This window comes from Vipera berus, assembly GCF_964194415.1.
Source record: "Vipera berus genome assembly, chromosome: 1".
Lineage (NCBI taxonomy): Eukaryota > Metazoa > Chordata > Lepidosauria > Squamata > Viperidae > Vipera > Vipera berus.
The window spans coordinates 353059202-353074163 of record NC_138202.1 but is presented as its reverse complement, the minus strand read 5'-3'; the positions used below and the strand labels follow the sequence as shown (position 1 = coordinate 353074163).

Below are 14962 nucleotides of genomic sequence, written 5' to 3'. Positions count from 1 at the left end.
ACTAGACACAAGGATAGTTTCCCCCCCCACGCTGTCACTCTGCTAAACAACTAATTCCCACAACATTGTCAAACTACCTAGTAGGGCTGTATTACTATTATTCTTCTCATCTTTTCTATTACCTATTTCCTTATCCTCTTATGACTATAACTTCGTTGCTTATATCTTATGATTTATGTTAATTGTTTTATTCAGTATCCTAGTATGATTTATGCTGATTGATTATTTAGTATCCTATAACTATCACTAAGTGTTGTATCTTATGGTTTCTGATTAATGAATCTTATGGTGATTATGATCATGATTCATCACTAGTTGCTTATATGTACACTGAGAGCTTATGCACTGGAGACAAATTCCTTTTGTGTCCAATCACACTTGACCAATAAAGAATTCTATTCTATTCTATTCTATTCTATTCTATTCTATTCTATTCTATTCTATTCTATTCTATTCTATTCTATTCTATTCTATTCTAGTCTAGTCTAGTCTAGTCTAGTCTAGTCTAGTCTAGTCTAGTCTAGTCTAGTCTAGTCTATTTCTTCTTTTCTTTAGACTAGCCAAACCCAATTTCCACAGCTGTTCTTCCTATGATTCAGTCTCCAGGCCTTTGATCATCTTAGTTGTTCTTCTTCTCTGAATTTTTTCCAAAGTCTCAATTAGTTGAGGTTTATTGTTTAAAATTATTTTATATGGTGTTATTTTCCTTCAGTTTTTTCATTGTGAGGCACCACGAGTTGGTTGAAAGAAGGGCAGCTATATAAATCTTTTAAATCAATTTTAAAAAAAGTAAATAAATTTGAGGATGGCAGCCCTGTAAGGAATTTTGCATCACTTCGAGCCTGTCTGGTGGCCTCCGGTTCCAAGTTAGGGTTGGCTTGCATGCCTGGCCTTTCCCTCCACCCCCTTTTAAAGAGGGTGGGGCCCTCAGGGGATGCTTCATTGTTTAAGGAGTCAGCGGTGGAAGCCGACATGAAAAGGCTGGTGACCCCACACTGACCCCCTTTCAACCCTAGTGCTTGTCAGAGGACTGATTTTGCTTTCGCTCAGGGACTTTGGTGTGTAGATTACAGGTAGAAGAACAATGTGGATTGTTCTTTGCAACAATGCTGGGTGCTGCACACCACTCCTTGCAGATAGCTGCTCTCCAGATTAAGCTGAGTCCTGCCTTTGTCCTTTTTACTGTATCTAACTTAGCTGGGCCAGCAGTCCTTCGAGACAAGCCTCTCGGGTCCAAAGGAGAAAAATGTTATCGTGCATACGGGACCCTCCGGTTATTTCGTTCCCCTCTCGAAGGAAAAATGCTTGCGCCCAGCAAAAGAAACGATTTCATTCCAACAGGTACTCTTACCACTTCTAGGGCAGACCTGAAGTACGGGTATGCCTTGACTTACAACTTTTCATTCGAAGTTGCAACGGCACTGGAAAAAAGTGACTTAGGACCATCTTTCACGCTTACGACCGTTGCGGCGTCCCCATGGTCATGTGATCAAAATGTGGACACTTGCCAACTGGCTCAGACTTACGATGCTTGCCGTGTCCCGGGGTCATGTGATCGCTTTTTGCGACCTTCTGACAAGCAAAGTCAAGGGCGAAGCCAGATTCACTTTACAAGCAGGTGGCTAACTTAACAATCGCAGTGATTTGCTTAATAACTCTGGCAAAAAAGGTTGTATACTGGGGAAGGCTCACTTACTAACTGTCTTGCTTAGCAATGGATGGAAACTAATCAAGGAGAGAAATGGTATAGGGTTTCCTGCCTGAGCAAGGGGTTGGACTAGAAGACCTCCAAGGTCCCTTCCAACTCTGCTATTCTATTCTATTCTATTCTATTCTATTCTATTCTATTCTATTCTATTCTATTCTATTCTATTCTATTCTATTCTATTCTATTCTATTCTATTCCATTATTACACTACTCCACTTCTATTCTATTCTATTTTGGTCACCATATCACAAAAAAGATGTTGAGAGTTTGGCAAAAATTCAGAGAAGAGCAACAAAGGTGATCAAAGGCCTGGAGACTAAAACACATGAAGAACAGCCACAGGACTTGGGTTTGGCTAGTCTAAAGGAAAGAAAGAATAGGGGAGACATGATAGCAGTGTTCCAATATCTGAGGGGCTGCCACAAGGAAGAAGGGGCCAGGTTGTTCACCAAAGACAAGAAACAATAGTTGGAAACTGATCAAGGAGAGAAGCAACCTGGAATTAAGGAGAAACTTCCTGACAAGTGAGGACAATTAACCAGTGGAACAGCTTGCCTCCAGAAATCATGGACACTTCATCACTGGAGATATTTAAGAAGAGGCTAGACATTCACCTGTCTGAGACGATATAGGTTCTTCTGTTTGAGCAGGGGGCTGGACTAGAAGACCTCCAAGGTCCCTTCCAGCTCTATTCTATTCTATTCTATTCTATTCTATTCTATTCTATTCTATTCTATTCTATTCTATTCTATTCTATTCTATTCTATTCTATTCTATTCTATTCTATTCTATTCTATTCTATTCTATTCTATTCTAGCCTAGCCTAGCCTAGCCTAGCCTAGCCTAGCCTAGCCTAGCCTAGCCTAGCCTAGTCTATTGGAAATTGTGGGCTCAGTTGTGGATTTAAAGTGAAGGACTACCTATATCTGTTATTCTGTATTCTGACAAGACCAAGGGGTTACAGCAGTTCTGATCAGTGTAGCTCTAGATCAGACATGTCAAACACAAGGCCCGGGGGCCGGATCCGGCCCGCAAAGTGGTTTCATGTGGCCCATGAAGCCATCCTGGAAACAGTGAGGGAACGGCCCCCACTGCCTTGGCCCTGGCCCAGAGACCCTCCTTCTGCCAGAGACCCTCAGATCTGTCCCACTCCTGCCCAGGCCCCCATAGGCACCCTTCATGCGAACAATGTAGAGCTGGCCACGCCCACCCAGTAGGCCATACACACTCTAGCCACGCCCACCCAGTAGGCCACGCCCACTCAGGCCATACCCACCTGGCCCCTTGAGGGCAACCACAATGCTGATGCGGCCCTCAATGAAATTGAGTTTGACACCCCTGTTCTAGATTATTGATTGGTTATACTTTCTCCTGTAGCTCAGTGTTTCTGAACCTAATCAAGTTTAAGATGAGGAGAAAAATAAAGTTTACATCTCTGCTAAATGATAAAGCTGACTGGATGCCTTGGGCTACTTATTCTTTGGCAGCATTGATACAACACGCTCAACCTGATTGACTCAAAGGTTCTTTTTTCAGCATTCTTCTTCAGATGAGAGAAGAAGCTTCTTGGATGAGAAGCTAAACATCTTCAAGGAAAAGCAAAATTGCCTTCTGAAAAAGCCCCTTTGAGACCACCATGACCTGGATGACTGAGAAGCTCCAGAGAAGCTCAACTTGATTATTGTATTGATCTAAATTTCTGGCTTTCTCTACACAACTTTAAATCATAACTTAGCAGAGAATACATGCCAAGTTACAAAACAAGCTAATCACAAGGAATATAATGTACACTTAGCGTGCTATGAGAATGCAACCACCAATATTTAGTTTATCTGAGTGAACCTATTGTGTGAATGCAGCCACTTTGTTCCCACGACACATTTAACTGATGTGTTGCAATGTGTTGTAGACAATGGCATCCACACTAGACCTTAAAAAAAAAAAGTTAAAATGACAATTAGGACCAGGGACAGCACCCAATTTCTGATCATGTGACTATGAGGATCCTGCAAAAGTCGTTATAGTAATAGCAATAGCACTTAGACCAGGGGTAGGCTACCTCGGCTCTTTTATGACTCATGGACTTCAACTCCCAGAATTCCTGAGTCAGCTGACTCAGGAATTCTGGGAGTTGAAGTCCATGAGTCATAAAAGAGCCGAGGTTGCCTACCCCTGACTTAGACTTACATACCACTTCGTTCTGCTTCACAGCCTTCTCTAAGCGGTTTTACAAAGTCAGCATTATTGCCCCCAACAATCTGGGCCCTCACATTACTGACCTCAGAAGGATGGAAGGCTGAGGCAATCTTGAGCTGGTCAGGATCGAACTCCTGGCTGTGGGCAGTGAATTAGCCTGCAGTGCTGCATTCTAACCATTTCGCCACCGTGGCACAGTCTGTGGACCAGTTGTAGATATTTTTTTTCAGTGACACTTTGGTCACTAAACAAATATTGTAAGTGGAGGAGTACCTGCAATCAAACCCCACCCCTTCTTTATACAGATTGTTATATTTTACAGCACTTCTGCATGGATGCCAATGATTGTAGGAACGCCAAAACTAGACAACTAGTTCATCTCAACTAGACTCCTTCATGCACTGAGGTAATTAAGTCTGTTCAGACAATCGTTTGCAAGAACATCTAAACCCGGTCGATTAAATCCATTGTGTCCACACTGTTGAAAGAGTAAGAGATGAAGAGCAGGTCTCAAATAGTCTGTAATGGGACTATTCCTAACACTGATTGGTTGCGGTGGCTCAAATGCCACTCACTATTGGCTGCTTGATACCATGAAGTCTTACCCGGAATCTTATGGTACAAATGCTCATTAGAAACCAGATAGAGCTACAAAAATCCAGACAATCACTAAATGGCAGCAAAGAGGGCTGGAAAATTCACAATTCCTGCTATTGGTTTTGATTATGTAGATTTTTGAAGCCTACAGCATTAAGGGTAGGCACTTCCTAGAACTGGAGGACTGTTATGTCCAGAATTGTAGTTCTTTGCTCAGTTTGAGAGAGGGTGGGCCATCACAACCACCAAGAATGAACAAAGAACACAGAATAATAGATTTGGAAGGGGCCTTGGTGGTGGTTAATTGCTCTCACCATCAGGAAATGGAGAAGTTGCCACAAAGAGGAGGGGGTTCAACTTATTTTCCAAAGCACCAGAGAGAAGGACAAGAAACAATGGATGGAAACTAATCAAGGAGAGAAGCAACCTGGAGTTAAGGAGCAACTTCCTGACAGTGAGAACATTTAACCACTTGAACAGCTTGCCATCAGAGGTTGTGGGTGCTTCATCACAAGAAGTTTTTAAAAAGAGACTGGACAATCACTTGTCTGAAATAGAATAGGGTCTCCTGCTTGAGCAGAGGGTTGAAGACCTCCAAAGTCCCTATTCTGATTCTGATTCAGCTACGCTATTTCTTTAAAAAAATTCTCCTTAGTTCTAAGTTGCTTCTCTCCTTGATTAGTTTCCATCCATTGTTTCTTGTCTTGCCTTCAGGTGCTTTGGGAAATAGTTTGACCCCCTGAACTTTGTAGGAGTCCTTCAGATATTGAAACAGTGCCATCATGTCTCCCCTGGTCCTTCTTTTCACTAGACTAAGGTAAAGGTAAAGGTAAAGGTTCCCCCGCACATACGTGCTAGTCGTTTCCAACTCTAGGGGCCAGTGCTCATCTCCATTTCAAAGCCGAAGAGCCAGCACTTGTCCGAGGATGTCTCCGTGGTCATGTGGCCGGCATGACTAGACACCAAAGGTGCATGGAACGCTGTTACCTTCCCACCGAAGTGGTCCCTATTTTTCTACCTGCATTTTTACGTGCTTTCGAACTGCTAGGTTGGCAGAAGCTGGGACGAGTAACAGGCGCTCACTCTGCTACTCGGCGACCCGCCAAACCGCCGACCTTCTGATCGACAAGCTCAGCGTCCTAACCCACTGAGCCACTGTGTCCCTTTTTCACTAGTCTAGACAAACACAATTCCTGTAACCATTCTTCATATGTTTTAATCTCCACCCCGCTAATCATTTTTGTTGCTCCTCTGCACTCTTTCCAGAGTCTCAACACCTTTTTTACATTGTGGTGACCAGAACTGGATGCAATAGTCCAGGTGTGGTCTTACTAAGGCTTTGTAAAGTGCTACTAGAGCTTCACGTGATCTTGATTCTGTCTCTCTATTAATGGAAATGCAGCTGGTTAGGGGATGACTGGATGGTGTGTATTGTCGGAAGAGGGCCAGTGTCTCACACCTCACTGAGCTGCCATAGGATAAAATAGTGTGACTGCAAGACAATATATGTCACTAAGCTCCTTGAAAGTGGGAGATAACAGTTACAAAGAAATAACAATGCAAACCAAGTTGTATTCTCCGTTCCTTCTTATTTCTGCATTGTTTGGGTTGTAAAATGAACGTAGATAGGAAAATAGCCCCTTACAATCTCTTCCTTTCTAGACTGAAAACGCCAAATGTCACATTCTGTCCTCATAGGAAAGCTGTTCCAGCCATTCGATCATCTTAGTTAATCTCCTCTCTAGCTCCACAGTCTCCTTTTGGAGGTGCAGCAACTAAAAGTGCACGCAATACAGACGTGGCTTATGACGGTAAGGGAGTCTGCCCATTACATTTGTAAGTCATGATACAAAAATCATTAATGTCAATAGCACTTAGACTTATATACCCCTTCATAGTTCTTCATTGCCCTCTCTAAGCAGTTTACAGAGTCCACCTGTGACCCCCAACAATCTCACTCCTCATTTTACTGACCTCAGAAGGGTGGAAGGCAGAAGTAACTTTGAGTCGGTCAGGATCGAGCTCCTGGCAGTAGGCAGAGTTTGCCTACAATACTGCATTCTAACCACGGAGCCACCATGGCTTCACTAAGTGAATGTCATGGTCCTTAAGCAAAACAATGGCTCAGCAGGGGCATGGTTTTGCTGAAAACCCGAAGTAAATGTTGGTTTTAGGAAAACTATCATAAAACGCGCTCGCGTGAACGTGAGACACTGCAAACAGCTACAAATGTGGTCACGTCACTGAATGCCCAAAGTTCAGTCACAAGATTGGGGGTGGGTGGGAGAAGAGGGCGAGTACAGCAACCATCAGAACCTCAGGTCCATCATAACTTTGAGCAGTCAAAGTTGGTCATAGGTGGAGGGCTACCTGTATTCCAGATGTGGTCATACCACAAAATGTTAGTGGCATCTCTATTTTCAGTACCATATCTCTTCTCCCTAACATGCTGTTGGCTATTTTTGTAGCTGGCTTCTTTTTATACAGCCTGTGTTGACTCTTCATTCAACTGTTTACCATTATTCCAAAATCTCTTTCTTCAACAATCACCGAAAAAGAAGGGAAACGTAAGAAGTTGGTTGGGGATACAATTTCCAAGAAAAACAATGATATCTTTAAGGGGGAAAAACTAAAGAGGAGAAGAAAGCTTCCGAGCTGGTGAACACCTCAGTAGAGAGAGAATGAACTAGAAATCATGGGTAGGCAACCTTGGCTCTTTTATGACTCGTGGACTTCAACTCCCAGAATTCCTGAGCCAGCATGGCTCCGCTTGGAAACCTCTCCCTTTCTCCTCAGCATGGCTGGCTCAGGAATTCTGGGAGTTGAAGTCCACGAGTCATAAAAGGGCCAAGGTTGCCTACCCCCGGACTAGATGCTAGAACAGAGGTTCTCCACATAATAGAGGCAGTTCTCAACTTGCAACAGTTCATTTAGTGACTGTTCAAAGTTACAACAGCACTGAAAAAAGTGACGTATGACCAGTTTTTACACTTGTGACCGTTGCAGCATCCCCATGGTCACCTGATCAGAATTCGGATGCTTGGCAACTGGCTCATACTTATGATCCTTGCTGTGTCCTAAGGTCATGTGATCCCCTTTTGTGACCTTCTGACAATCAAAGTCAATGGAGAAGCCAGATTCACTTAACAACTGTGATACTATCTTAACAACTGCCATGATTCGCTTAACAACTGTGGCAAGAAAGGTTGTAAAATGAGGCAAAATTCACTTAACAACAGTCTTGCTTAGCTTCATTTTGGTTGTAAGCTGAGGACTACCTGTACAGGTAGTTGTTAAATGATTTTTCCCCCATTTTATGACCTTTCTTGCCACAGTTGTTAAGTTAGGAACATGGTTGTTGAGTGAATCTGGCTTCCCCCCCATTGACTTTGCTTGTCAGAAGGTCACAAAAGGGAATCCCATGACCCTGGAACACGGCAGCCGTCATAAATGTGAGACAGTTGCCAGGCATCCGAATTTTGATCACGTGGCCATGGGGATGCTACAACAGTCGTAAGTACGAAAAACAGTCATGTCACTTTTTCCAGTGCCGTTGTAACTTTGAACGGTCAAAAAATGAACTGTTGTATGTCAAGGACTGCCTGCAATGTGTTCTAGCATCTGCCCCTTGTAAAATGTGTAATCACGTCTGACCTCTTTTGCAAACAGGAGATACTAACTCTGACTTACCTGGCATTTTGCTGGGCGGAGAAGAGCTGGGTTGAGCATGGTGCGGTGACCCATGGGACAGCAAGAGGTTCATGGTGTGAGGCTGACCTGTACTGTAGGCATCCATTGCAAGCTTTTGCCGAAAAGCTTCTTCTTTCCTCCGGTTTGCAAACCAGTTGTAGACGCGGACTTCTGTGACCAGATTTGAACCCAAGCCGTGTGCTTTAGAGGGTGACACACCACGCTGGAGGCATTCTGCCCTAGAGGAGAGAATTAAGCAAATTCCTAGAGAAAGCTTGGTTGGACCCCTGTGTTGGACTAACACAGGAGGAGAACTTGCTAAGAACATTACCAGGTTAAAAATTGGTCTAACTAGCTCAATATTAATAAGGATAGGATAGGATAGGATAGGATAGGATAGGATAGGATAGGATAGGATAGGATAGGATAGGATAGGGTAGGGTAGGGTAGGGTAGGGTAGGGTAGGGTAGGGTAGGGTAGGGTAGGGTAGGCTAGGCTAGGCTAGGCTAGGCTAGGCTAGGCTAGGCTAGGCTAGGCTAGGCTAGACTAGACTAGACTAGACTAGACTAGACTAGACTAGACTAGAATAGAATAGAATAGAATAGAATAGAATAGAATAGAATAGAATAGAATAGAATAGAATCTTTATTGTCACTTTAAATATACACTAATCAGCTTACATTAAAATGAAATTTTGTTGCTGAGGAATTCTGGAAGTTGAAGTCCACAAGTCATAAAAGGGCCACGTTTGAAGACCCCTTATCTAAGAGATGATGCCCACATTAGGGTTTAACAACAGGCTCCAACAATGGCCAGATTCCCACAATACACTCAGCTGAAAATCACCCAAATCCCATTTTAAGCTACATTTTGTGCAAACCTAGCCTCATTTGACGCTAAGGACCACAGGCATTAAGCCAATTAAAGTATGCTAATTATTTAATGTTGCAAATCAATGTTGCAAGTATCAGATGAATTTAGCTGGAGAAATCAGTTTGACTGTGACTTTCACATTCTGACATTTGACTAGAAACATTTCTGAATTTCTTTTGGGTTTAAATCAGTGGAGAAAGTCACAAAAAGACCAAGATTGCAATAAATTCCAGAAAACAGATTTTTTGTCTCTACCTGCTGCATTCCTATCAGGCAAAAGAGGAAGTTTAAGCATAAGTGTGAAGTTTAATTTACAGGCTGATTTTTTTGCTGTTGATTCTGTCCTGCGTTGTGGGTATTTAAGATCCATCCTTTCTAAGGTAGTGGGATACAGGTACTTATTTACAACAGCTCATTTAATGACTTACAACAGTCCATTTAATGACCGCTCAAAGTTACAATGGCACTGAAAGAAGTGACTTAGGACATTTCTTCACACTTATGACCGTTGCAGCATCCCCATGGTCACATAATCAAAATTCAGATACTTGGCAACAGTCTCATATTTATGATGCTTGCAGTGTCCCGGGGTCATGTGATCCCCTTTTGCGACCTTCTGACAAGCAAAGTCAATGGGAAAACCAGATTCACTTAATAACCTCGTAACTAATTTAAGAACTGCAGTAATTCACTTAACAAATGTGGCGAGGAAAGTTGTAAAATGGGGCAAAATTCACTTAACAAATTCCTCACTTAACAACATAAATTGTTGGCTCAGTTGTGGTCATACGTTGAGGAGTACCTCTATCTCTGAGAAGATTAAATTCTAAACCCCTGCCCACAGCCAGGAGTTCGATCCTGACCAGCTCAAGGTTGACTCAGCCTTCCATCCTTCCAAGGTCGGTAAAATGAGGACCCAGATTGTTGGGGAGCAATAGGCTGACTCTGTAAACCATTTACAGAGGCTGTAAAGCACTGTGAAGCGGTATATAAGTCTATGTACTATTGCTACCGCTATTTTTTAGCCTCCATAGTTTGGACCGTTTTGGGATCCTTTTATCAGGATTGTTTGATCAAGCAAAGCAGAGCAGGAATTTATTTTTTAAAAATGAACTTAAAAATAACATCCAGAAAACTCGAATGGAATCTCAAATAGATGGCAGCCAAATCATATGTGAATTAGAACTTGTAAGGAATGATTAAAAAAAAATGTTAAGATGACGGTTTTGACAAGTAGTTGAGGCTCACATGTTTTTTTTATCTGCGTGGTGGTAACACATATTAAAGGCGAGAGGGGTCAGCTACGTGATTGTGAGTACCATCTTGACATTTTTTGACTCCCCCTGCAAATGCCCCCCCCCCAAAAAACCCTTCCCTTACTAAAGGCATGTGGCCTCAATCTTAATCAAAGCTGGTCAAATTCATTTAATCAGTCCTTGCACTTACTTTATGGTACATTAGCTGCTTCTTTTAAAGCAGGACCTTTAAATCAGTTGCTCTAAGATGTGGAATAATCTCCTAGGCCAGGGGTCAGCAACCTGAAACAGTGAAAGAGCCACTCGGAACCGGTTCCCTCACAAAAGGAAAAACTGGGAGCCGCAAAAAATGTGTGCGCATGGGTGTATATGCGCGCATGCGCAGAACAGGGTTTGACTGAAGAGTGGAGCCAAGGCGAGATATGCACCTACCCTGCATATTTGAATTGATTGGTTGAACCTTTTTAGTCCCACTTTTTTTTGGGGGGACTGCACATGGCAGAGGACTGGGAGCCACAGGAGGTGGGTGAAAGAGCCGCATGCGGCTCCGGAGCCGCAGGTTGCAGACCTGTGTCCTAGGCGATACACACACACACACACACACACACACACACACACACACACACACAGGTACATTCAGTCCTCGCACTTAACAACTATGAGTAGTGTGTATGGAGATTCTCAGTCATGCAGGTCATGGTTGTCCCAAAGGTGCTTTTTCAGGAGGCAACTGGACTTTCTTGTTTTTCTTTGAAGATGTTTCACTTTTCATACAAGAAGCTTCTTCAGCTCTGACTTTCCCACCATCCAGTCAGAAGCTTCTTGGATGACAAGAGAAAAAAGAGGAAAAAAAGAAAGTCCGGTTGCCTCCTGAAAAAGCACCTTTGGGACAACTATGAGTAAGAGGTAGGTTTTGGCAAAACTCGTAAAATGCACTCATGTGACTGTGGGATGGTGCAAACAATCATAAATCTGGCTGTTTTGCCATGTGCCCAAAATTCAGTCACCTGACTCTGGAAGGAACCCAAATGTCTGAACTTTGGAACTAGGCCCTAGGTAGCCCTAAGGTAGATCCAGTGCGACTTCAAATGGTCTTATCATGTCAAGGATTAACTGAACTCAAAGCTTGCACAAATTGTGACCACCATATTGAACAAATTCAGTGAAGCAATTATTCTCTTGAATCTTGTTAAACTTCCATGGATGTTGGGAAACTGTCAGCTAGGCTGGAAGGAGGAGTCAAGTGAGGGCCTAGCTTAGAGTCCTTGCACAGTTGCAAGTGGTATAAACGTGACCTCCCCCAAGAACCACAAAGCCTATCTGGTCATTCCCAGGGGAAGGCAAGCAGTCTGGGGAGATTCTTGTAACATAGGTAGAAGCCAATAGAGTTGTTTACTTCAGCTATTTGCAAGTGAACAACTGATTGCTCGTGTGTGGTAGTGTTATGCTTCCTTTAATGGCAAGTGCAGACTCAAATTGTGCTGGCCTCTTACACAGAGAGAGAGAGAGAAAGAGAGAGAGAGAAAGAGAGATAAACAGAGAGAAAGACAGAGAGAGGGGGGGACAGAGAAAGATAGAGAAAGACACAGAGGGAGAGAGAAAAAGAGTGTGTGTGTGTGTGTGTGTGTGTGAGAGAGAGAGAGAGAGAGAGAGAGTGAGAGAGAGAGAGAGAGAGAGAGAGAGAGAGAGAGAGAGAGAGAGAGAGAGAGAGAGAGAGTGAGAGAGAATATTGTTTGCTTAGTTAGATGGTGAGGATAGCAGGGTTTTTTTCCTTTGACCCAGAACATGCTAGACCCTTCACACAATAGAGATTTTGGTTTGGAACAACAAAAGCTGCATTCTCTGCCAACAAGCTGGAGCGGCAGAAGGAAAAAAAATCTCTTTTGTCCAGAGTTTTTTTACCTGTTGCATTCCTCTACCAAAGCTTCCCTCTCTTCCTTGCTGGGGTTCTTTTGCCGGTCGTAGGCCTGGTACAAGATCTGCTGGGAAGCAGGACCCCACTTAAAGCGATTGCGTCTCATCTTCTTGCTGGGTGTTTCAGCACAAGAGTCGTCTATCTGGCCCACACCCTGGTTTTGCTGGTTAAATTCTGGAAAGAGAAACAGCAGCTGATCTTGACTGCCTTTTTCTGTCATATTTCCAGAACTCTGGACTGTCTGGTTGAATTCTGAAAGAGAAAGGAGTAGATTTTTCATTGGGCCTGTTGATCGGGCTGTGCAACACACACACCTGTAGGAAGAGAGTCAGTTGACTTTAAGGAATGTCTCGGGGCAAGAGAACCAGGTTTCTTTGCCTGTATGGTTGGGTTCAATCAGAGGCCTTCAAACTTGGCCCTTTAATGACTTGTGGACTTCAACTCCCAGAAGTCCTCAGCCAGTGTGCTTGGCTGAGGAATTCTGGGAGTTGAAGTCCACAAGTCATAAAAGGGCCAAGTTTGAAGACCCCTGGGTTCAACCATCCGCTAGGCCAGGGGTCCCCAACCTGTGGCCTATTGGGAACTGGGCCACGGAAGAGGTGGGCCGTTGCACACAGGCGCTCACACAGCTCGATTTGCATGAGCGCCGGGCTGGCTCATGTGCACATGCACACACAGTGTGCCAGCCCATCGCTCACATGGCCCAGTTCCCCTCTCAGCTCCCCCCCCAGTGGGGAGCCAAGCTGGCAAAGGATGGGACTGCTGCTCTAGGCCAGGGATCCCCAACCCCCGGTCTGTGGACTGGTACTAGGCCGCAGCATGCCAGCAACTGGGCCACACAAACAAGCAAAACCCCATCCACAAGATGCAGGCAGCACACAAAACCATACCCCCTCCTGTCCGCGGAAAAACCTCTCTCTGTGTAACCGGTGCCTAAAAGGTTGGTAACCTCTACTCTAGGCTGTCTTTTCCATGCCTGTTTTTTAAGGTTGCACTATCTGGGGTGCAAAAATCTGGACCGTCATGAGATGGGAGCCAAGCATTAGAGGTTTCTACCTCTCTTTGGTTTTTCATCTAGAAGTTGTTTAGAATTTTTTGCCATGATGAGAGACGTTGGCAATTGCCTCAATAGGGGGATGACTTTCTCTCAGTGCAAACAAATGTCAACCAGGAAGCGAGCGGAAATAGCCACTGGAGTCTCGAAAAAGTCAATAAAGGGAGTCTTTGATTTACAACCATTCGTTTAGTGACTGTTGAAATACTTATTCCAGCATGCCAAATTCAAGTAGGGGAGTCTGAATCCATGTGGTTGTTAAGTGAATCTGGCTTCCTCCATTGATTTTTACTTGTCAGAATTTGGCTGGGAAGGTTGCAAATGGCAATCACATGACCCCAAAACAGTGCAACTGTCATAAGTACATGCCTGCTGGCAAGCACAGAAATTTTGATCATGTGACTACAGGGATGCTGCAATGGTCGTAAGTATGAGGGCTGGACATAAGTCACGTTTTCCAGTGCCATTGTAACTAGATCCCGTTTGGAATAATAATAATAATTAATAATAATAATAATAATAATAATAATAATAATAATAATAAAGTTGGAAGGGACCTTGGAGATCATCTAGTACAACCCGCTGCTCAGGCAGGAGACCCTATACCATATAATAATAATAATAATAATAATAATAATAATAATAATAATAATAATAATAATAATAATAATAATGAAGAAGAAGAAGAAGAAGAAGAAGAAGAAGAAGAAGAAGAAGAAGAAGAAGAAGAAGAAGAAGAAGAAGAAGAAGAAGAAGAAGAAGAAGAAGAAGAAGTTGGAAGGGACCTTGGAGGTCATCTAGTCCAACCCCCTGCTCAGGCAGGAATTTCAGACAAATGACTGTCCAATCTCTTCTTACAAACTTCCAGTGTTGGAGCATTCACAGCTTCTGGAGGCAGGTTGTTCCACTGATTAATTGTTCTTTCAGGAAATTTCTCCTTAGTTCTAGGTTGCTTCTCTCTTTGGTTAGTTTAGTGACAGCAGGTTTGGTCTAGTGCAGGTGTAGGCAACCTCGGCTCTTTTATGACTCATGGACTTCAACTCCCAGAATTCCTGAGTCAGCACAGCTGACTCAGGAATTCTGGGAGTTGAAGTCCATGAGTCATAAAAGAGCCGAGGTTGCCTACCCCTGGTCTAGTGGTTAAGGCACCAGGCTAGAAAGCAGGGGACTGTGAGTTCAAATCCTGCCATAGCCACGAAAGCCAGCTGGATGACTTTGGGCCAATCACCAGGAGATTGAGAATTCTAGTCCCAGTTTAGGCTTGTGAGTGAGCTGGATGACTTTGGCCTGTCAGTCCAAATTTTGATCACATGACCATGGGGATGCTGTGACAATTGCCAGTGTGGGAGGACGAGTTGTAAGTTGCTTTTTCAGAGTTGTTATAACTTTGAATAGTCTCTAAATGAATGATTGTAAGTCAAGGACTACTGGAACTGTTTTACAGTTAAAAACTCTTAAGACTAACATATTAGAAAGGAAAACAGTGATCAAAAAATCTGCGATATTCTCCAGTGTTAGAGAGAAAGGGAAATCCACAACACAACAAACCAATAAAAACCACATAACACAGACTAATAAGCTCCCTTCAGTGATACTCTGAATGAATAATACAGAATGTCAGATTTGGTAAAAAAGCAAGCTCCTGTATAGAGAGTGAGAAACCCCCATATGAC

General features: G+C 43.4%; 1 protein-coding gene across 2 annotated transcripts in view; it reads right to left on the bottom strand.

The window, feature by feature from the left end:
- HNF1B (HNF1 homeobox B) overlaps positions 1-14962 on the bottom strand; it is a gene marked incomplete at both ends in the record, with an annotated part of 97014 nt that overhangs the window by 40966 nt on the left and 41086 nt on the right. Inside the window, 2 exons of one of the 2 annotated variants that reach the window (XM_081346599.1) lie at positions 8192-8430; positions 12223-12487. In XM_081346599.1, the coding sequence (XP_081202725.1) occupies positions 8192-8430; positions 12223-12487 (504 nt within the window). The remainder of the gene's footprint in view (positions 1-8191; positions 8431-12222; positions 12488-14962) is intronic. The other variant, XM_081346600.1, reaches the window with a different exon arrangement.